The sequence below is a fragment of the Drosophila willistoni genome (genome assembly GCF_018902025.1).
Source record: "Drosophila willistoni isolate 14030-0811.24 chromosome 2L unlocalized genomic scaffold, UCI_dwil_1.1 Seg139, whole genome shotgun sequence".
NCBI lineage: Eukaryota > Metazoa > Arthropoda > Insecta > Diptera > Drosophilidae > Drosophila > Drosophila willistoni.
The window spans coordinates 1,481,557-1,503,565 of record NW_025814046.1 but is presented as its reverse complement, the minus strand read 5'-3'; the positions used below and the strand labels follow the sequence as shown (position 1 = coordinate 1,503,565).

Below are 22,009 nucleotides of genomic sequence, written 5' to 3'. Positions count from 1 at the left end.
TTAACTCAAGATCATAAAAATAAATTTAATGTATTCAGTGAATTCATCGGAATTCATTTAAGGATAATGTGACAATTTAGTTTTGTCTGCAAAATGTATTCAGTTTGAATGGGAATCTTAGAGAATATTTGCATACACTATGTAAATTGAAGGCATCCAACACAGTTTTTGTAATTTCTCTATTTTAATTTTGTTGCTCCTTTGGTTTTTGCTTTTCCAGGTCATCTATACAATATTCAGTCCGGAATTTCGACAGGCCTTCAAGCGGATACTCTTTGGCGGCCACCGACCAGTCCACTATCGGAGTGGGAAGCTCTAGATAGTGCATGCGAAGAGGCGAAGAAGGTGAGTTTCAATATTGCTTGCTGGATGTTGCTGCTATTATTACAATAAACATTGTGAATGAGCTCCAGAATAATGATGAAGATAATGATGATGATAACTATGATGATGTCCTTGTAAATGAAACTCAAACACGCAAACGCAATTGCATTGCTCTGTTTTCCTTTTATATTTTTCCAATTTCGCCAAGTTTCAATTTTCAATGCAAGAAACGAAATTGATATTGCCTCAATTGTGTTGCCACTTCTGCTGTTGCCTCTGATGTTGCTTCTGTTGCAGTGCCGGAAAGTGTGTGTCGGTGTGTGTCTGTGTGTGTGTGTGTATCTGTTCGTTTTCTGTCGCTTTCGGCATTCAATTTCGCAAGTCTTCTTCGAGTAGACAAACATTCAAATTACTAAAACGCCTTTGTGTGTTGGCAGTTGAAACAAAGTTTGGTTGAGAGGGGCAGAGCCGCATGGACTCCGGAAAATGGAAAGTTTTATCAGCAGCCCTTTATCGAGGCTGTCATCTGCAGGCATGAAACGATTTAAAAATTCACTTGGCCAATGCAACAACGCCAACGGCCATTAGAATTATGGCCCCGACCTCCTCCCACCACCGCACTTCCATAAATGCGAACACTTGCTACCACTCTCACTCATTCATTCACTCACTCACTCACTTTCTCTTGGTTTACATCTCCGGTTTTTGGCTACGTCTCCGGCTTATCTACAAAGGAGCTTTGAATAGTTTCATTTGCATTTTAGAGAAACCGAGAAACAGAGAGAGAGAGAGAAGGTCATACCATCTGCTTGTGGCAGGCAGTTAAATCTGTGTGCCATTCATTCATTCATTCATTTGGCAACATAAAAGTTAAATTAAGTAACATTAATTTTAGAAAAGCAAAAACAAACAAACAAAAAACTGAACAATTTGTATTCTGCTTTGGATTTGTATAAGAAACTTTTTCTCTGACATCTTTTCTCAATAAAACATTAAACTATTTTCAGACGCTTCTGCTAAGGGCGGACAACGCCAGTAGCCTCTTCGGCGAGACAAAAGAAAAGTAATTCCAACACCACCACCACCACCACCAACAGCACCACCAGCAACCACCATCCAAATTCCAAATGCACCTCCAAACCGAGAATGCGAACGCTCCCCTTCTTCCCACTACTTCTTCTTCTTCTAGATGTATACCAAAAAGATGACTCCAATTCCAGTAACATATGATAATTGTTTAAGTGTAAATAAGTTCAGCTAAATGTGGTTAAACATATAATATTAAATATATATATATATAAAAAAAAAACGTTAGTTAAGTATTTAGCTAACTAAAATTTTTGTAAATGACAAGTGGAGACTGTGTTTTTTTGTTATCTACTCAAAAATGTTGATTGATTGATGCAAAGTAACCAAAGTAAAACCAAAATACTAAAAATAAAAATAAATAACAAGAAAAAAAACTAATCAAAATGGAAAATAATTAGCCTTAAGCTTACTTAACTTTAACTAATACATATATCTATATATATAGAGCAATCTACTTCCAACTTAAAATGTGTATTTTTCGACTTGAGCTACACATAATAATATTTAAATGCTTAAGATACATACATATATACATAAATATATATATAATTGTTAGATGTCATTATAACTGCAGATAGTACTCGATATTATTAAGTACATTAATCTTAATATATAGACAAAAAACATTTAATGTGTAACCCAACTGTTGAGTATTCAAAATTAGGTAAATCAAGCTAGCTTAAGCATAATTAACGCTAAAAAATACAGAAAACAAAAAGAAAACCTGTTTAAATACAATTTAAATTAAGGTAAAAAAACAATTGAAATTATTTTAAGAAAACTGTTGTATTATTTATTATTATTTAATGCTAAGCAAGAAATAAAGAGAAAAATCTTATAACATACAGTAGGGGCTAAAAGTTAATGGACACCTTAGAGACAATGAATTCTGTTTATAGCTTAAATTAATTATGTTTTAAAATAAAATTCATTGTCTTCAGCAGAGTATCGATAGTTGTTGAAATCCAATTTAAATGCAAGCAATTAAATGTTAATTAAAGACTCGTTTAATAAACATTTTCTTATTTCTTATTTTTTATAGTCAAATGACTACTTAAAAATGTTTTATAGATAAAATCTGTATTACATAGAAATTACCTGCAGAAAGTGAATTTTACTTTTCATTCAAAAACCAAAAATAAATATTAATTGAAATTTAATTTTAGCAAACTAACATTTTCTTGCTTGCATTGTAAGGGCAAAAAACAAGTCAAACATATAGCTGAATACAATGTTTTTTTTTGAGTCTCCAAGTGTAGCTAGACTTTTGGTCTTTACTGTATATGTATGTACAAGTGTTGGTAATTATTTCCCCTACCCCTTCAACTAAATCTCCATCACCTGTTAAGGATTTCTTTGAATAAGTACTCATAAGACAAAAAAAAACAAAAATTTGCCTAAGGGTTTAAGTGTAATATTGAAAAGCAAAACTACTTTCGGGAAAAATGGGTAAAAACGTAATTAGCAAAATCGGCAAGTACTATTTAGTAATAAATACATATGTATATTAATTAGCTATAATTATCCATAAATGTTACTTAAAATTAAGTAAACATAAAGAAAACTATAGACAAAGGAAAACAAACAAAAAAAAAAATATCAGAACTAACAATAAAAAACATGAAACAATACTTGAATCTATTTGAAAATGAAAATCAAAAACTTAAAGCAAATTTTAGCAATTTAAGTGTTTTGCAAATCTATGTCTAAAATAATTTGTTGCCATATTGAGTAATAATTCGAAGGACCTCCACATACATAGACACTAACACACACACACACACGCACATCGAAATTGTAGCCTAATTTTCGAAAAATCAATTTTGTAACATTTTAATTTATCTTATTCAAAATGAAACCAATTGGCGCGCGCATTTTGAAACAGACAAATTTTAAATGTGAAGAATTATTCCTTGATATGGAACAAAAAAAAACAGAATTCATTAGAGAACAAATTTCATATAAAATAAACAAGATAATAAGTTGCAGTAAACTTGCTAGTACTTGCTAAAAAAAAAAAAACATAAACTTTGCTGTAAACTTCCATTGGCTGCAAATAATACCTAAATAAACAACCACTTTCATGAAACAATTTAAACTGATTTCTTTCTTTTTGCAATGTGTACATATCGGATAGTAGCTATAGCTAATTGTTTTATCCATGTAGATTCCCGAAATCCAATAGCCAAGATTTAAAAAAACCTTGGCTTTGCTGGAGTCATAAAGTAAATGAGAGGAGCCTGCCGAAGTTTGCATACACTTGCAAGTTTTTCAGTTACTTTTTTCTTTTCTGCAGGTTTCATTTTATCGAAAAAGTCGACTTCTAATATATGGGCCAGTATGGTTGATTATAATTATAATAAGTTAATAATCTAGTTCGGTGATGATCGCATAAGAGGCACCGACCGTCTATTTATTTTATTTCTATAAATTAATAAAAGCTTAATTTTTGTTTACAATTGTATTTAATTTCAAATTCAAATGTTATAAATTATCGATGAAACTACCAATACTATCGATAGGTAAGCCAGCAAACAAATAAATATCGATAGACTATCCATCGACGGTTATGCAGCTCTAGTAGGAACTAAGCACCAGTGTTGCCATCTAGCAACAAGGATAAATACTGTCAGGCATGAGTGCGAATGAGATAAAAAAGGCTAGATCCCAACACTGCCTGCAAGTGTTTTACGTCTGAAAATTAGATTTGCATTTACTTGTTGTGATTTTAATAATCATGCAAATCATTTTTGCTGAATTCCATTGCGTTCATATATAAAGTCTCTCAAGATTTTAAGCAGACTGACAGACATTATTCTAACTTGAAAATAAGGAATTGAATTTTTCAAATACTTTAAAGACTCATTAAATTTGAGTTTTGTGAAATTTACGTCTGTCATTCCAATTGTGCCAGAAGCTCGAAAAATTCCTCCGGATTTTGATTCATCCATGTTTGATTCCAGATTTAACATCAATTATTGACTATATGATCCTGTATAATGAAAAAATATTCATCACGAAAGGTTGACAAAAAGTTAGTTTAAAATTTGGTAGTCCTTTAAATTTAAAATATAAATAAAAGATTCTTGTTAGAAACTTCTTAAACATTTCACCCATTCCATCCAAAGTAAAGATTTAAGAAATTATTTTAGTTTGTTTTTTTTTTTTTACACCGAACTCGGTGCTCACCGCTAGAGATAACTGATCTAAATTAGTTACCGCTTCAGGGCTTTTTCTTTATTTTTCATATTTTGGTTTTTTTGTTTTGGTTTTTGGAATTCAAGCAAACGATTATTCATTCATTTTTTGTTTATGTTTTTTGTTCATTTGGAGTACAATATAAATACATATTTCAAATGCTTATTTTGCAGATACATTTTCAATACAATATTTGTTTTGTGTGTTAAAGACATCGTCCAATGCCACCGAATAGAGGGCAAAAGGAGAGTCGATTTCAAAATATTTGATATTTAATCAATCAATGTCGAATAAAATACAAATACGATCTCGTTGTTGATTCTTTTTTTGTTTTGAATTGTTTTGTTTGTATTCTTTTGGTGTATTGATAATTTGTAATTTTATTTTTTACCATTTGCAAATTTAAAGTGAATAAAAATTGCTGAAAGTTTCGTTGATGATGATGCAAAAAATTATATGCGCTTTGTTTTGGATGATTTTTTTCATAATTTCATTCAGATATTAATTAGTTAATATATATATGGGTGTGTTTTAGATATAATATAATTCCAGCACATAAGGATCTGTCGATGGATTGGAAATTGCAGCAAATCCATCCGTGCTCCAATGGATAGTTGCGCGACATCTGTGATCTATCGAGAAACCCTATATACATATATCATCTTCTTTTTTATGTCTTGAATCGAAAAGTTTAAACAAATTTCTAAGCTTATCCAGTCAACTGCAGTTTTGACTATCCAAAGCCCGGAAAATTCATGGAATTATGTGAAGATCGGGTCATTCGAGGGTTTTGTGTCAATTTTTGCTGTTTGCTCACGACAGCAAAATTTGATACAAAATCCACATTTGACAAAGAGAACAATTTTTATGAGAATTTTCTGAAAAATCAAAAAAATGTGTGTTTTTTCTCTACTAGCAAATAATTGTTTTACTTTTGGCTTTACAATTTAAAAACTAAGACAAAAATCACTGCCAATATTTTTGGATTTCTTTTGCACTTAAATGCCAACATTTGGAAGAACCGATTAGGAAAATGATAGTTTATGAATTTTGTAATGAGATACATTCCTTATATACTTAGAGGATCGTTTCGTTTCATTCAAATACCATATAGATTTATGCTCATTACCATTATTTAGTGTATATATAAAAATAACTTTTACTTTTTAAGTGTACTTTGCCTCTTCATGCCAATTGCAATCTTATTTTCACATGAATATGACGTTTGAGTGAGTTGGATAAAATGGAAAGCAAAAAGAAAAATCACACATTTTTTCATAAATAATTTGAGAAATTATCCTCTTATTTTTTGGGGTTTGTTTTTCGATTCGAGTTTGATTATTTTTGTCGTTGATCTGATTAATAAATTATGGCTCTAAAGTGCAAAAAAAGTGTGAATTTTGAAAAAATTGCGAAAACTACGCTAGAGAGAGGAATAATAAATATATATATATAAGTATATATAGTAGGTATATATTTTTCTTTTTGAATATTTGCTTTAATGCAATTATTTGTTGTGGTTGTTGTTGTTCTTGTTTGTTGATATAAGTATTTTTTTTATATATATAATTTTACTAGGAAAAACTTTTGCTTTTGATATAATAAACGCACTAAGATTTTGCAATAAGTTTTAAAGCTTTTTTGTAAAGTAATTATAATTCAATAATAATAATATGCTTTTGTTCTTCTCGTTTTCTTTGCATATATATGTATATGTTTCGTTAGGAGTTTCCCCTCTCGCGGGGGGTGCGAAAGGTTTATTATTACTCTTTGCTTTAAATTCAACAGTTTTTTGTTTGTTTGAAAAATTAAGTTTTGCTTTCAGTTTGTGTGTATTTCTGATTTGATTACGTTTATTTCTTATATTTTTGTCAATTTGTTGGGATTACTAGTATATAGATATATATATATTATATCTATCATATACACATATACATATGTATCTTATGGATGTCCGCTTTTTTATTAAATTTTTTTGGTTGGGATATTCGTGTTATCATTTAGCAAAGATAAAAACAAATTATATAGATAGGTATATAAGGGATACGAAGGGCGTTTTGGAGGGAGAAGAATTTGTTGTTGGTTTTTGCTTGATATTTCTGGGCCTAGCTTCTCTTGCACACATTTTTTACATATGTATGTATAAATAACACTTGTTGTTAACATTGGATTGGTACATAGAATATATAGATTTAGTATGTATATTTTATTTTTTGGTTGTTGATATATTTGTTTTCTGGATTTTAATAGTATTGCTTATTGTAAGTTTTTTTGTTTTTATGTATTTACTCTTCAATTTACACACATACACATTTAGAAATATATATATATTTAGATATAGAGAATATACATATGCATACGTGGTTCCAGGTGGCTTTCGACTGGTACTGGTGTCATCAACTTTAGAACTTAAATACGAAATCTGAGAATTGCTTGCTTGATCCATTGATCCTTCTTCTTCTCGCCTCGGCCGCGCATCTCTCCAACTCCTTCTCCAACTTTGCCTTGACCGCCTTAAAGCACTGTGCATGAGGATTTCTCACGGAACGGATTAACCTTTTGGCTGGTGAAACCAGTCAATAGATAATCCTCCTGCTCATGCTCTGTGATATATTTCATCATTTTGTTGCATGATTCCGATACGGTTTGCCGATCGATGGCCGCCTCCCGGCGTAGCTGATCAACGACAATCCGTTGCTGTTGTAAGGATGATGACATTACGTCCATGATGGCTGTCTCGGATAGGCCTATGGTTGAAAATGGGTTCACTCAGTGATTCAGAGAGAGAGATAAGGTAGATTCGATTTTTTTTTTTTTTGGGTTCGTGGGATGGGCTTTAATCTGCTTAAATTCTTTTTTTTTTTATATGTAGTGTTGGTTGTGTGCTTTGGTTTTTGGCTTGAAATTCGCTTGGGCAATTTTTTGCAAGTTAAGACTTTTCTTTCGTTTGCTGGAAAGTAATAATAAACAAGAAGAGGATTTCGTTTGCTGCAAAATTTCGTTTTTGTTTTGTTTTTTTTTTGACACAACATTAAACAGGAACAGGCAAAAAATTTACAAGAGACGAGAGGAATAGATGAGTAAGAGAGAAAGAAGAAGAGTGAAAGGAAAATGAGAACTTTTCATTTTTAGTAGGATTAATTTAATCGATCGCTGATTAATTTTTTCAGCCCATTATCTGACCTTGACATTGCTTTATACATATATGTACATATGTATATTGTTGTCAGGGCCAGTGTACTAATAGCAGGATAGTAAGAGTTATTGTTAAAGAGATTCTAAAGATTTCGTTTAATTGCAGATAGTAGTAGGGGGGAAAAAAAGGTTGGTCCGCACAGAAATATATACGCAAACATCTGCCAGAGAGGGCTAGATTAATAGTTGATAAACAGACACAGACCAATTAGTTAGATATATACACACACACACACACAAACACAACTACATAGACATAGACAATTATTCAGACTATTTTTTATTATTTACCAGCCAAGTAATTTAATTATTTCTTTAAAAATTTCCAAAATAACGCGAGTTGATGAGTAAAAAAATGTATAGATACACACCCAAACTAGAGATGGCCCTTTAATGCGATTATTTAGAGATGGGCGGATTAGATTAAGTAGCCCTAAATGCCTATCAACAACTCTATGCACGGAGTTCACACAAGTTGGCAACTCTGAATCCGGTTACGATTCGGTTTGTTGTTTTTATCTAAAGTTCTTGTATTTTGGTTTTATTTTGTGGACATGTTCTCTGCGAACGCACACTCTGTAGTACACTATCACCATGAATGGTCGGCCGAGGAGGAGGTGCAACTATTTCATGCCATGGAGGGCCTACGTCCTGTCGGCATCAACAAGCACTTCTATATGTCCTGCATTGCACAGCGCCTATCGAAATCTTTGAATCGTGAAATACCCAGTGAATTAATTTGGAGGCACTTGGACACTATGTACAAGTTGAAAGAACTTGATGATCACGAATCTCTGCCATTTCCAAATGAGGAACGCGAATTTAGTCTGCCCGAACAAGACTATGGTGCATTATTGAAGTCTGTAGATACGCCTGCTACTCCGGGCGAGGAAAAGGAACTCAGCGAAGCTGCGGTTGGTAGCGACTCAAGTACAAATGGCAAAGGTAAGTACTTAAGACTTATCCGAAACGTTCCCATAATGTTGTTATTTAAATTTTGTAGCTGCTTCTGGTACACCTAAAGTCTCGGGATCACAGTCATCGAACTCTGCCAAAGATGCCGACAAGGATAAGAAAGCAGCGGCTGCGGCTGTTAAGCTTCTGGATTTACCCAAGCGGCCAGCTAAACGTACTCGTGGTTCTATGTCAAATGAATCCATAAGCCCCTCAACAACGCCTCCACCTGTCCAAAGTAGCAAGCGACGTCGCATTTAGTAACCGATGATCGATTGTAGGCAATTTATACCTAGTTCACTATTAGATGTAGTTTTAAAAAAACAATGACCAAACAACAATGACAATGTAAATATAAAACTTTATTCTTCGAAATCGTTGTTGGTAGAATCGTTATCGTCGTCCTCATTGGTCTGCACAGCGGGACCAACCGATGTCTGCATGGATTCCAGCAGCGACTTTAATAGTCTTCGATTCAAATGATCGGTTTGGCTTAATTCACGCACATTTTGTGGCTCCTCAGTGGCAGGCACAGTAGTTGTTGTGCTTGTAGGTGGCGTGGGCGTGGCTGTTAAGCCGATTTCAATGTTCTCCTGACTGGGCATTATGTTTCACTTTTGTTGTAAAATCTGGAAATCTCTATTTTGTACAAATGATTCATTTGTCAACTGTCCGTCCCTGGAAATCGATATACTCAGTTACAATCGATAACAGATGACTGTTTGTTTATTGTGGTAGCCCTAGCTGGCAGCAAATACCATCCCTAGTCCGGCTATCGTTGTTCGTTTGTATTTTGTTCTGAAATCTCCCGCTCGAATTCAATTTGATAAAACGAAATATGTTTGAGCTCGAAACGGAAGATATGTTGCCGCGCGCTGCACCAAGGCCATGTGCTGGGATGCCAACGGGCATGGATATGGCAGCCAATGAGCAAACTGTCAAGCCCATAGTACCGGAAGTTTCCTTGATATTTGGTCCGAACGCACCTTCAGGAGTTCCACCCACATCCATGCAATCACAAACTAACGCAGATCCCAAAACGCAACCGGCTCCACCTCCCCCGAGTTTTGCATCTTGGAAGAAGCAAATGCTGCCTCGTGTTAACTTTTCGCCAGTCCTGTCGACAGAGTTGGGACCCCGTCCTAGCCATACACATAACCACAATACTAATCTGACCAGCAGCTCCCCTGGTTCCACAGTGAGCAATGAATACATTATTATACCTAGAGAGCGCATCTATACAACAACAACAGCCTCAGCAGTAACAACTCCTCCTGCGTCGGCCAATAACCCGATTTGCTATATGGAAAAACGAAGGGATATAGATTACTTACCATCTCCGCGATCGGTTAGCGATGTCCTCACTATTTGTGCAACCACACAAACGGATAATGTAAATAGATCCCCACCAGCCAATTCACCATTAACCCCAGGTAGAGGTGCGTGCTCACTGGATATAAGTAATTTGGTCCAAAAGCAGGATTTGGCTGCCCTTGTGTCTTTGTTAGAGGCGATGCGTGAGGACCAGCGTCAATTGAAACAATTGTGCGAATCTATGGCCAAACAGCAACAAGCACGAACTGCTCCTTCTACCAGGACATCAACAGGCTGCCAGTGTGAAATCATAACAATTAATCAAAATAATAATGGTAAGTAGTAAATTTTCAATGTGATCTTTTTACTATTACTTATCTTAATCCTCAGTCAAGCGCCACACACCAATTATTCAGGACTACATAATAGAGGAAGAAGAGCCACCACCGCCTCCTTGCAATCCCAAAGTCGTTCGTACTCAACCTAATCAATACCAATCGCCACGGCCCATGGCCCAATCAACTGGTTATCGGGCCAATACTCCAAATGGCAAAATAATGCCTATGCCCATGCACATGACAAAACCCAACACCGAGAAGAGTCTGGTCATGAATGAATTGGCTCTCAAGTATTTGCGTCAACCTGTCGATGAATTGATGAGGGAACTGCATGTATCAGGGGATTTGCCGGCAACATCCTCCAATGCACCACGCAGTCCCATGGCCGAGCCTCTGCGTCAAATTGATAATATAACCGCAGCACAAAGTCCGAATAATATGTCGAATGCATCTTATAAATATCTCAAGAAATATCGCTTATTGCCCGAAGATGAAATGAGCCCGGGGTCACCGCAGCAACAAGCAGAGCCCATGCTGGATCTGGAGAATATACGCAATCAACCCAAGTTATTGTAGAATTTTAAATTTGTAAAAGTTATGTCCCAGTTTGAATTAGATTTAAGTTTAAAAAACTATAATTAAGAAACATTTTTTTAAAATAATTACTTTTTTTGATTATATTGTGTATTGCATATTGTAGTTCTTATTGTTTATTGTTTTTCTTCTTCAATTGAAATATAATTGCTATGTATTGTTCAGTACACAAAGTAGTTATATATTTTATATTGGGCACAAGTAACGAAAAAAATTTAATAAAATTTACAAATAGCATGGGAAATCAGCAAAAGTTAGAAGAATGGAGGGGGAGTACGAAGAGAAACAACAAAGCATTAAAGACAATTTAAGACACAGAGAACAGAACAGAAGAATTATATATTTATATATATAATATAGGATAGGATAAGATATACTCATTAACGCAAGACCAATTGCAATTCGGAAGCCGATTGTAACAATACTTTCAATCCCTGCATAAAGCCAGCACATTGAGCAAAATCGGTGCCAAAAGCAATACGTGTATGGATCTCCAAAGCGTTGGCATAATCATTTATTTGAATGTATTGTATTATTTGAGTCAAATATTGCACCGTTGTGGGAGTGAGCTGAGCAAAAACAATAATCATTAGTTTATCAATTTATCCAGCATGGATATAGATATTTTCTTACCCTGCCATCACGTAGGCAATCATATAGATTCTCTAAACGTTTCACAACATCCACAAACTTGCGTTTGGTGCGCTGAAGAAGAGGGAAGAATAATATATTTAAAGGGCTGAAAGCTTGGATCCACTTAAAGATAAGACTTACTGGATCATTGGTGGCACTGAGACAACGATTCTTAAGTTCTTCGAGTACTGTTTGCAAATAGATATATTCCTCTGGCAGTGGTGGCTTCTCTTTGGGCAATTCCGGTTGACGTTGTATGGCTGAAGGCTGTTCCGCGTAGCCAATTGTCTGGATCGGCTGCTGCTGCTGTTGCCACTGTTGTTGCTGTGGGGGCAATTGTTGCTGCTGCTGCTGTGGCTGCAGGTATCCTTGTGATTGCTGTTGTAAAGGATTATTATTAACGGCAGCTGGATTGAAGTAAGGTTGATTCAATCCTCCCGTTGGTGGTGGTCCTTGCTGCTGATATTGAGCATTTGGATCGTTATAACCATTTTGATTCTGATTTGGATCCACACCAAATATTGGATGCAAAATGGGTGCAGCTGTCGGCTCCACTGTAGGTTTGGGTTTGGGCTAAAAGAGAGGAAGGAGATTAATGAGCAATGAATTAAGCAAACCAACTTAATGATAGTCAACTCACCACTCTCGAGGACTTTAATGCAGGTGGATCGTTCCAGCCGGGTGGTGGTGTAGGATTACGTTGAATATTCTGCATGGGAGGCGGTGCACCAACGGCAGGTGCAACGGATGGCATTGTGTCAATGGGCGCCACACCAGGCAGATAATTACCAGGCTGTGGTGCGGATCCAGTAAATGGTGTGGGATTATACGATTGATTGCCTCCCAAGGGATTTGTGTTGAAGGCCTGACTATTGTAGACATTCGGTGCACTGGTTGGAACTGCTCCAGTAAAGGGCACCGCCGATGGAACCGGTGCAGGCATAGGATTATAAGCCATGCCATATGAACTACCGGGAGCTGCTACTGAAGGATCTAGCACATATTTAGAGCGAGCATGCAGACCAGTGGGTGCACTTGGTCCACCACCTTGTGGTGGCGGTCCACCCGACGAACTGGCATTACTGAGCGGTCGTGGGGGATGAGCCATAGCCGGTTCAGCTTTAATTGGTTGCGGATTAAAGATTTGTGGTGGAGCAACTGCTGCCGGTGCGGCCTGTACAGGAGCAGCAGGAGCTGGCCAACTTGGTTGTTGTGTCTGCTGTGGTGGTTGGTATGGATTGAATGGTGTTGGCTGCGAGAAGGAACCACGTCCACCACGTGGCTGTTGTTGGTAACCAGTTGCAGCAGTTGGCTGCTGCCTATTCACTTGATTCACCTGACTGCCATAGTCCGAGTGGACAGCATTATGCAGACGTTCCTTCAGTCCGGTCAACTGTTCATCTTGGCTGCCGCTACCCAATGTGGTTATGTACTGGAGAGCTGCAGTCAAGGCTCCCTGCGAGGCCAATAGTCCACCATATTCCGATATGAAACCCGCAAATCGTCCAGCCAAATCAACAGCTATACCCTGTTGTTCCAGGGATTTGCTCATAAGCATTACCACCTCGGCAAGATCTTGAAGTTCTTGGGTATTTAGTTTATAACCCTGATTTTTCTGCTCCAATTGTTTTAATTGATACCAGGCACTGACCAATTTATCAATACTTCCGGCACAAATGTAACACAACATGGCATTCCGTGTGAATTCCAAACTATTGCCCGATTCGCTCAACAAGCGATCACCCAGACGCTCACAAATGTCCACCAGTTTGCGTTCACTATGCTTGAGGGCAGCCACCAGAGCCTCCTTCCACGAGTCCATGGTGCAACGATTGACGAAATCCAACCAATCCCGTGTGACCAAAGCGGAGATCACATGCGACAGTTCACTCTGTTTCTGTTGCATTAGATAACGACTTTGCGTACGGTTTAGCACTTCGATACCAGCAGTTGAGGCTATAATCAATGCCTCTGGTATACGTTGGGCTTCCAGACACAATTCCACAGCAGCTTCAGTGTTTCCTGTCAGTATGGCCTCTGCTATAAGACTATCGGCATCTGAAAATCATTTGATTTTTAATATAATATTTATACGAATTAGATTTTAACTTACGTTCACCACTTGGAATTTTAAATTGTGGTCTCACCGTGGAAAGTGAGGCAAAATCATTGTGATTTTGGCCATCTATTGCATTGTTATCCAATGTTTGCTAAAGGATTATAAAAAGAATTATAGTTTAGAATGAATTGAACTTCAATTAACAAAAACATTAATTGTTTAACACAATAAACTTAAAACAAACAAAACTAAATTTATTTATTAAATTTATGTACTCCAAATAATTCTAAATCTATTTTCTCGATGAGAAACCGCTTACTGAATTATCTGTACTATAATTGGTACTCTGATCGCACTCGACCTCAGAAGAGTCGCTCTAAGCAGCATGAAATTATGTTAGAAATGAAATACAGAAGGGAAGAGAGAATGTAGATGGAGGAGGTCAAGCCATTTGTTACTGATAGCTTCAGTCTATGTTGAGATAAGAAATAGGCAGGGCTAAGACTAAGACTAAGACTCACATGGGTTAATGTGGAAATGCGGGTAGTTAGAGTGTCCACATCAGATTGAGAATTGGTTTCGTTTTCCTTGATAAACTTGCTAAACTTGACATCGATGTCATCCTTATTGTAGCCTATAATCAGAGAGAGAGATATTGGTTTCTTCTTGAAAATTTTTTTTAAGATTTAGACTTACCCAAAAGATTGAGCATTTCCTCTTTGGGATTCAATTCAAAATTAGCCTTGATAAAGTACCAAAGATAGCGACCATGTTGATCGGCTGTATCATCTGCACGTTGGCGACAATAATCCACATAATTGGCATCGGCTAGAGAACGTTCCAGGGCTTGGGCACGCTCCACCAGAGTCGTTTCAGTGGTCAGTTGGCTAATCGTGACGGATTTCGAAGTGCCATTGAAACTGACCAGTTTGCCACCAAACTAGATAGAACAGGAAATTAAGTAACAATAGAATAAGGCAAATTTGATGGAATTTACCCCAAAGGCAACGCCACATGGTCGCTTCATCCATTTGGGTGCACGCACGAGATCATGATAGACAACTTGAGTAGCCTGCTGAGGCATTGGCTCTTGGGCAAATTGATCCATGCCCGGAAAAGAGTCGGCAATTTTATTGGAGGTCTGAACCAAATGATGAGTTCCTCCGTTCAAGGAATAAATCGATACAGAGCCCTCGAGGCTGGCACTAGCAACCAGAGCAGGATTTCTGGGACAGAATTGTACATCAGAGTACCAGGATGCTGTGGTGGCCACCTCGGAGAGGATTTCTCCTTCTGGTATTTTAGTATTTGGATTCCAGCAATAGATATGATTATCCTTGCCACAGGATACCATTAAATCGGGATCCTGCAGGCACCACGACATGCCCAAAACTCCACGATTGTGTATCTGATATGTCTTGGCCGGAGCTGTGGCATAACGTAGATCCCAAAGCTGTACAACCGGCGCCTGATCATCCTCGGAGGCCAACCAGACTTGGGTAGCTGCCTCCGGATGCCATTCAATGGCATGCCATCGGACACGAGATTGGGTATCAGAGAGCTTAATAATTTGTTGGCTTTTACGCAAATCCCAGATAACACAACGTGAGCTAAAGACCGAAGCTAATATATGCTGCACCTGTCGATTCCACGCCACATTCTTCACATCCTCTAGTGGTTGGGTCTTTGCCCCCGGGTTCATATGCGTAGCCGGGTTGTTTAGGTCCCAAATATAAATCTCCGATTCGGAAGCACATGAGGCAAGTAAATTATTTTGGAAGGGATTAAAATCCAAGCCACTGACAGCACCGGTGTGCTTATCCTGTTGTGCAACCAGAGACTCCTCATTGGCCAGCAGTTTTCCAGCTGAGTATATATTAATATGACCAGCTTCACAGCCGCCAACAATGAGACCATTCGATCCACCAGTTGGACTCCAAATTACCTTTTGGAATCTGCAAATAAAGCCAAATTAATTATATCCAATCCCGTCAAGAACTCCATCCGGAACTCACTTATACTGACTGGGCACACTGCCCTTTAGCTCCAGTTCGTAGGTGGCATCACTAAAATTGGGTGAATAGACTTCGAGTGTTGAGCTGGCATTGGAATCAAACTGTTGAGCCGCTGTGCCGGCAGCTAAAAGAATTTGCTCGTGCTTGGCCGGCGACCAGGCAATGTTCACTGTCTTTTGCAATTCCTTGATCTTCATGATGATGCCTACAATTTGCAAGAAGAGTCAATTTAATTGAAATATCGTTGCCCACCTTCTCCACCTCTTCTACATAAAAGTATGTCATATCACATATGTACGTCCAATTGGATCGCGCCCCGTCATCAGTTTTTTTTTTCTCTTCTTTTTCTTAGTGCAATTCTAAGTACTGTAGTCCGACCGGTGGGGGGATCTTTTTGTCAATCTTTGAACTTACACAAGCTAGTAAATCCTCTGTTCTACTCCTGGGCGAAAACAAAACTTTAATTATTTAGTATTTTAATTATTTTTCTTAAACACAATTAAATTTCTGGACCGCTCGCCAATAACAAAAAACATAACCGAATTCGCCACTCATAGATGAATTCGCTGTAATTATGTTAACAGGGCGTTAAATTAACAGAGCTCGCAGATGATGCAAACCTGTTAGTAAAAGTAAACAATAAAATTAAATTCACCGTCTTTTTTAATTCAGTTACAATTAATATATAAATAATAATTAATTCTGGTTTTTAATATAATAAATGTTGGTATGTAATATATGCTGAGCATTGGATGACTATTTAGCTGCCGTAACTGCAGTTACACGTTGCTCCACCTTGGCCACCTTGCTGTTAATCGTCTCGAGATTTTGGGCGAATGTTTCCTGGACCGAATGAAGTAGTTCTTTATTATTAACCAGACTCGTGGTAATGGTACCCTGCTTCTGTTCAATTTCAGCTATGATCATTGCGAAATTGTTTGCTAAAAAAAAGTAATTTAATTGAATATTAATAAGCTATGGGATAATATATTTGTCTTACCATATTTGTGTAGGGCCTCCAGGGCCTGCATACGTTCAATTACTTGTGGTAATATCTCAACGACAGGCTCTGTCCTCTTGGCTATATCATAGAGTTCAACGATCTTCTGGTCACGCTTAGCATCCTGGGCACTGCCACTGGATTTTTCAGCAATGGCATCCATTTTGCCAGTTAGCGTGGATAGACGTTGTTCTATAGCATCGAGTTTTTCGGGTTGAAGGAGAGCGGCTTTTGTGCTTAATTGACGCACTGCTTCCAGAACGTTTGAGGTGTTGGTAACAGAGGTCAGACGACTTAATTTCTCTGGCTGAGCACCCACAGCCTTTTCCAGTTGGTATAGACGCTGCTCAAGACTTGCTACACGAGCTGTGGCTGCAAAATCGGTTCCAGGTGTGGGAATGGCAGTCAAGACACCGGATTGCTTGAACTCCTCTACCTGGCTAATGAGGGCCTTCACTTGTTTGCTATTGGGAACCTGTTCTTTGCCCAGCACTTGCTCAAGCTTCAGAGATTCCAGCACTTTCTTTGCTGTACTAATGACCGTGGCCACTGCATCATAGGATTGTTTCTCCTCGTCGGCAATTTTGCGATCTACTTGCAGGGCGGCCACTTCATTAAGTAGTTCATTCATCTCGATCTGCAAGCGTTGACATTTCTGCACAGGTGTCTCCTTTTCACCTTGGCCCATAAGTACATAGTCGCAACTGCCACGCATATCATAGCCTCTGCCGATGCGTCGCCCAATGCTTTCCGAGAAATCAACACTTCCCTCCAAAGTGGCTCCACTGAAACGTTTGTGTGCAACATTCGCCGAGATGTGCAATCTTTCAATTGCTTCATTCTCCGGTTCCTCATCATAGAAGTCCGATGTGTTTTCACCTTCGGGCTCATCGGGTGTCTCATACACATCAGGTTGGTCATAAGCCTAAAAGTAAACACATAATTTGCTTTTGAATACATTTATTATAAACAATAATAATAATTGCACTTACTATTCCTGGTAGGTTTTGGAACTTGGGATCAGCCATTGTTTTGGTATTATACACAAATTATTACAAAAAACAAAAATCTTGTTGGATATCTGATGTCACCGTCACCGTCAATGGAATTCGCCTTAGCTTTTGCAAAAATTCGCCCCGTCGATGAATGACTCAGACCCTTAGCACTTTTACTGAACCTTAGCACTTCGCCATTAAAAATTCTCAGTGACGCCATCTATTTGTTAGCTAGGACAACATTGTAACAGCTGATTTGTGGGGAGTTTTTGAAATGTGGTGAATTTTATTCAGACGGAAAATTAAGTATACGCATACAGGTACAAGCTAGGCCTCTAAGCCTGTCGCATTTATAACTGAGATAGCCACAAACAAACGGCGACCAGGGAATAACCGCGCTAATTTCACGTGATAAAAAAAGCCATAAACATTGAATATACCATTAAATATATACAAAATATACAAAGATAAAGTTAACACCTTCGATGATAAACATTTGGATTTCACAAATACACCAAACATCTAACAACCAAAACGAAATATGTAAAATACAACAGTAAATAAACAACTGCAACGACAACAACAAAGGGCAAATTTGTAGAGAAATTAGAAAAAACAAACGGACGGGCTAGTTAACGTCTGCCCGGAATCTAGGGGTCAACGCCAGCTACCAAAAATAACAATTCGCCCACGCACCACCCATACATACATAGATAGCCAAGAAGAATGTCTTCCTTTGAACACTCGCAATCGGGTTTTGATGAATTACCCCTAGAGGTAAGTTATATACATGCATACATGCATATGTATGTATATATGTATGTATGTACATGTATCAATCAACTCATTTCGCGTGACCCATTCTGTCCCAGACCCACACACATACTCAAATCGAGAATGTACATACATATGTACATATATATCTGTATCTATATCTATTTTTGGTCACAAGTCAGCTGACAAGACACTATAATTTTTCAATTGCAGATTATATCGAAAATTTTTAGTTATTTGGGCTTCACGGATCTTTTGGCTGGCGGTGCCACCTGTCAGCGTTGGCACTGTGCCCTGGATCAAAGTGAATTCAAGGGCCGTACCCGTGTCTGTTTCTCCAAATGTGTGCTATCCGATCAACATAGTCCGGCTGTGGATTTAATGCGCTCTGAGAGATATTTTCGTCATTTCGTTTTTGAAGATGTTACCTTGGGACAAGTGCAGGAGTTGATGACATTCATTGGACGGACAGCTCAAAGTTTGGCTCTCGATAATGTGGACTTGAGTGATAAACAATTATATGGCATTTTACGTCTACTGCCCCACCTAAAAGTGCTTTCGGTGAAACGTTGCCTGCCCCTGTTCATGTCGGCCAATTTTCTGGATAGTCAAACTAATGGCATCTGTGAATTGGCTGCCCATTTGTCTGGCATTAAGGAGTTGACCCTATGCGAGAATCAATACCTCACCGATGCCATTTTGTTGCGTCTGACCTCATTCATGCCCTCGCTAGAGGTTATAAATATGTCCGGTTGTCAGATTGCCTTTCACAATGCCATCCATAGACGTTTCTATCCGAATGAAGCTTCATCTGGTCCCAGTGAATCAGTGCTTACGTTTAAGTATATACTAAATATTCTCACACAACAGAGGAGAACTCTACGCTCCCTGGATTTCAGTCAGACTCTGATTGGTCAGAGTCTGTTGGAGGTGATTGAATTGAATCTAAAACTTGAGAGTCTATATCTGGCCGGTTGCAGGCAATTAAATGCCAACACAATTCGTTCATTCTTGGCCAGTCAACCGGAATTGAGTATATTGGATTTATCTGGCACAGTGTGTCTAAATGATGAAAATTTAGCCATCATAGTACAAACCAATACCCAATTGACACACTTGAAGATCAGCAATTGTGCGGGCATAACGAATGCCGGAGCAGCTCATTTATATAGATTAAAAAATCTTAAATCTCTGGATATATCCAGTTGTAATGGCATCACCAGCAGTGGCATAACCGAAGGAGTGGCCCGTGAAGAGAACAGTATCCTTGTGGAGCTTAATGTATCATATTTGCAAATCTGTGAAGAGTGCATCAAGTCCATAGCGAGTAATTTGCGTTCTCTACGCATTCTGCACTTGAGTCATTGCATCAATGGAGTCACCGATGAGGCTATACAATTTGTGATTGGCCAATTGCGTTGGTTACGCGAACTTTCACTGGAAAATTGTTGTAGAGTAAGTAACTTTTACTCTCTCTAGAGATTAGTTTCTATCTTCATCTTCTTACAGATTACAGATGTGGCCCTAACGGGCATAAATATAGCCAAATTGGAATTAAATCGTACAGAAAACTCTTCCATGGAGAATTTCTACCCACCGTATAGTCATACACTGGCGGAACGTGATAGTTTCCGCGGTTCACCTGAAAGATCTGTAAAGATCTCTTTACGCAGCAAAGCCGAGGAGGAAATAGTACGCGATGCTCGACGCAAACAAGCCATGTTTGCCGCCTATGAAATGAATCTAATCAATGAGGAGGACTTTGAGGGTCATAATATACAACAGTTGCGTGGTCTGCAATCACTCAATCTCCGTGGCTGTAATAAAATCAGTGATGTCTCTCTGAAATATGGTCTCAAGCATATTGAGCTACGACGTTTGCAACTCTCAAATTGTCAGCAAATATCACTCCTTGGCATGGAGGCTCTCGCCTCCAATTGTCCATCCATTGAGGAATTAGATCTATCCGATTGTTATAATATCAATGATAAGACCATTCAAGTGGTAACTAGTAAATTGCGACGTCTACGAGCCTTGCATATCACTGGCTGTAGCCAGTTGACGGAGCATACTCTCGATGCCATTATAGTTAATTGCTCGTGTCTTCAGACTCTGTCCATTTATCGTTGTCGTCGCATGTACACGGATATCGAGGAACGTTTGTCGGGTGTACGTACTTTGCGGCATTTGAATATGGATAATCTAACTAGCATTGATAATGCCGAATTCTTTAGGCTAAAGAAACGTTTAGATTACTGATATTTTGCTGCAATTTTTGTTGTATTCGTTTTATATTATTTTCAATTGTACAATTTTCGCTAGTCCAGAAAATAGTTAAAGAAGAGGCTATTGTTTCTTTGATAAATATCTTAAGATAACCTGTGCAGATTAGATTGCAGCCTAAAAAATCTGGAATTTTGCAATCTTGAGTGGGTTAGGGTCTTGTTTTTTTTTTTTTAATTTTAAAAAGCGTTGAATGTTTGAGCCTTAAAAATCCATTTTGCTTATTGAAAATTACAACAATTTTAATGTGTGTAAAATATTTACGTTTTTCTCCTTTGTTATTATTGGCACCCTCAAGTGTACCAAAAAGATTTTTTAAGTCTGGAGATATTTAGGGCGATTCTTAAGGCTTGCTTAATTTTCGAAATTTCCTGTTTTTTAGGCTCAACCTAATGTGCATACTTACTTAATATATACATATGTAGCTTTATATACACTTACATATACAATGGCGGACACCAGTTTAAGACGTTTATATTTTTAAATATCATATATATCATTAAACGGGGAATTCAATTCACTTTCTTTCCTAGTTCAAGAAAAAAAAGTACTTTTGTTATAAATTTTTGTCGTAATACGTCCTCACTCAAAAAAAACCAACAAATTACAAACATAATTTAGAATTTCAATTGGTCCCAAATCGAATGTTGGGGCTAAATTAAATATTTATAGTATGTAGTTTATCTTAGTTTTGATAAATCTACAACTTCTTCCAAGAGTTAATATTAAAGATTAACAATAACGTCTTTAATATTTGTCCAGCTGCAAAGGTGAATTTATTGTTCAAAGCGGCTAAAACTAAGATCACAACATTTATGGTTCATAATCTGAGTACGATAACTAACAAATTACTAAACAAATTGAAGCCTAGAAATGTAAAAGTCTTAAATTTGTGGCCACCATTGTAACTTATATACAAATACAAGTAATTCATTGATGTTTGTATGTTTAATTACAAACTCTGCATAAAAATGTCCAGTCGGTTCAATTAAATTTTCTTCTTTACGGTTGTCTGTTATTTTTTTTTTAAGTTTTCTGTTATTTTTTTTTTTGTTTTTTCGATCAAGTAGATAGCAAATTTGTTGACATGTAGCTGTGATTTTTTATAAAAACTCAAAACTTGTACTTTAAGTATATAAATAATTAAGACGATAAAGAAAAGAATTATGTGATGATTTGTTTAATTTGTAAATTAAATTTTGTTGTTGTTTGTGCTTAGGAAATGCAAGAGTATAACTCTATTC

At 37.3% G+C, this 22,009-nt stretch overlaps 8 protein-coding genes across 9 annotated transcripts in view; 4 read left to right on the top strand and 4 right to left on the bottom strand.

Annotated features, from left to right (window-relative positions):
• LOC6638429 (5-hydroxytryptamine receptor 2A) overlaps positions 1 to 1,677 on the top strand; it is an 88,845-nt gene extending 87,168 nt beyond the window's left edge. For both annotated transcript variants that reach the window (XM_023177423.2, XM_047009469.1), the window contains 2 exons: positions 221 to 345; positions 1,332 to 1,677. In XM_023177423.2, coding sequence (XP_023033191.2) covers positions 221 to 319 — 99 coding nt within the window. In that variant the 3' untranslated portion in view covers positions 320 to 345; positions 1,332 to 1,677. The remainder of the gene's footprint in view (positions 1 to 220; positions 346 to 1,331) is intronic.
• A 4,759-nt stretch (positions 1,678 to 6,436) lies between these two features.
• LOC6638483 (guanine nucleotide-binding protein subunit gamma-1) lies at positions 6,437 to 8,155 on the bottom strand. The gene is made up of 2 exons (XM_002061463.4): positions 8,098 to 8,155; positions 6,437 to 7,358 (listed from the first exon to the last, which is right to left on the bottom strand). Exon 2 carries the CDS (start codon positions 7,336 to 7,338, stop codon positions 7,126 to 7,128), a length of 213 nt encoding a protein of 70 aa, XP_002061499.1. The 5' UTR covers positions 7,339 to 7,358; positions 8,098 to 8,155; the 3' UTR covers positions 6,437 to 7,125.
• Positions 8,156 to 8,280: 125 nt separating this feature from the next.
• LOC6638484 (MRG/MORF4L-binding protein) lies at positions 8,281 to 9,122 on the top strand. The gene is made up of 2 exons (XM_002061464.4): positions 8,281 to 8,751; positions 8,810 to 9,122. The coding sequence occupies exons 1-2, from the start codon at positions 8,361 to 8,363 to the stop codon at positions 9,019 to 9,021; spliced, it is 603 nt and encodes a 200-aa protein (XP_002061500.1). The 5' UTR covers positions 8,281 to 8,360; the 3' UTR covers positions 9,022 to 9,122.
• On the bottom strand, positions 9,102 to 9,425 carry LOC6638485. Its single transcript, XM_002061465.4, has one exon. It carries the CDS (start codon positions 9,363 to 9,365, stop codon positions 9,123 to 9,125), a length of 243 nt encoding a protein of 80 aa, XP_002061501.1. The 5' UTR covers positions 9,366 to 9,425; the 3' UTR covers positions 9,102 to 9,122.
• A 70-nt stretch (positions 9,426 to 9,495) lies between these two features.
• On the top strand, positions 9,496 to 11,173 carry LOC6638486. The gene is made up of 2 exons (XM_002061466.4): positions 9,496 to 10,409; positions 10,465 to 11,173. Exons 1-2 carry the CDS (start codon positions 9,599 to 9,601, stop codon positions 10,986 to 10,988), a joined length of 1,335 nt encoding a protein of 444 aa, XP_002061502.1. The 5' UTR covers positions 9,496 to 9,598; the 3' UTR covers positions 10,989 to 11,173.
• A 139-nt stretch (positions 11,174 to 11,312) lies between these two features.
• LOC6638473 (protein transport protein Sec31A) lies at positions 11,313 to 16,254 on the bottom strand. Its single transcript, XM_002061467.4, has 10 exons — positions 16,128 to 16,254; positions 15,714 to 15,918; positions 14,696 to 15,653; positions 14,395 to 14,638; positions 14,220 to 14,332; positions 13,753 to 13,849; positions 12,280 to 13,697; positions 11,781 to 12,212; positions 11,640 to 11,711; positions 11,313 to 11,575 (listed from the first exon to the last, which is right to left on the bottom strand). Exons 2-10 carry the CDS (start codon positions 15,908 to 15,910, stop codon positions 11,387 to 11,389), a joined length of 3,720 nt encoding a protein of 1,239 aa, XP_002061503.1. The 5' UTR covers positions 15,911 to 15,918; positions 16,128 to 16,254; the 3' UTR covers positions 11,313 to 11,386.
• Positions 16,255 to 16,358: 104 nt separating this feature from the next.
• LOC6638474 (dynactin subunit 2) lies at positions 16,359 to 17,833 on the bottom strand. The gene is made up of 3 exons (XM_002061468.3): positions 17,706 to 17,833; positions 16,714 to 17,638; positions 16,359 to 16,654 (listed from the first exon to the last, which is right to left on the bottom strand). Exons 1-3 carry the CDS (start codon positions 17,739 to 17,741, stop codon positions 16,470 to 16,472), a joined length of 1,146 nt encoding a protein of 381 aa, XP_002061504.1. The 5' UTR covers positions 17,742 to 17,833; the 3' UTR covers positions 16,359 to 16,469.
• Positions 17,834 to 17,990: 157 nt separating this feature from the next.
• Positions 17,991 to 21,769, top strand: LOC6638475 (F-box/LRR-repeat protein 3). The gene is made up of 3 exons (XM_002061469.4): positions 17,991 to 18,485; positions 18,696 to 19,937; positions 19,992 to 21,769. The coding sequence occupies exons 1-3, from the start codon at positions 18,435 to 18,437 to the stop codon at positions 20,739 to 20,741; spliced, it is 2,043 nt and encodes a 680-aa protein (XP_002061505.3). The 5' UTR covers positions 17,991 to 18,434; the 3' UTR covers positions 20,742 to 21,769.
• The last annotated feature ends 240 nt before the right edge of the window (positions 21,770 to 22,009 follow it).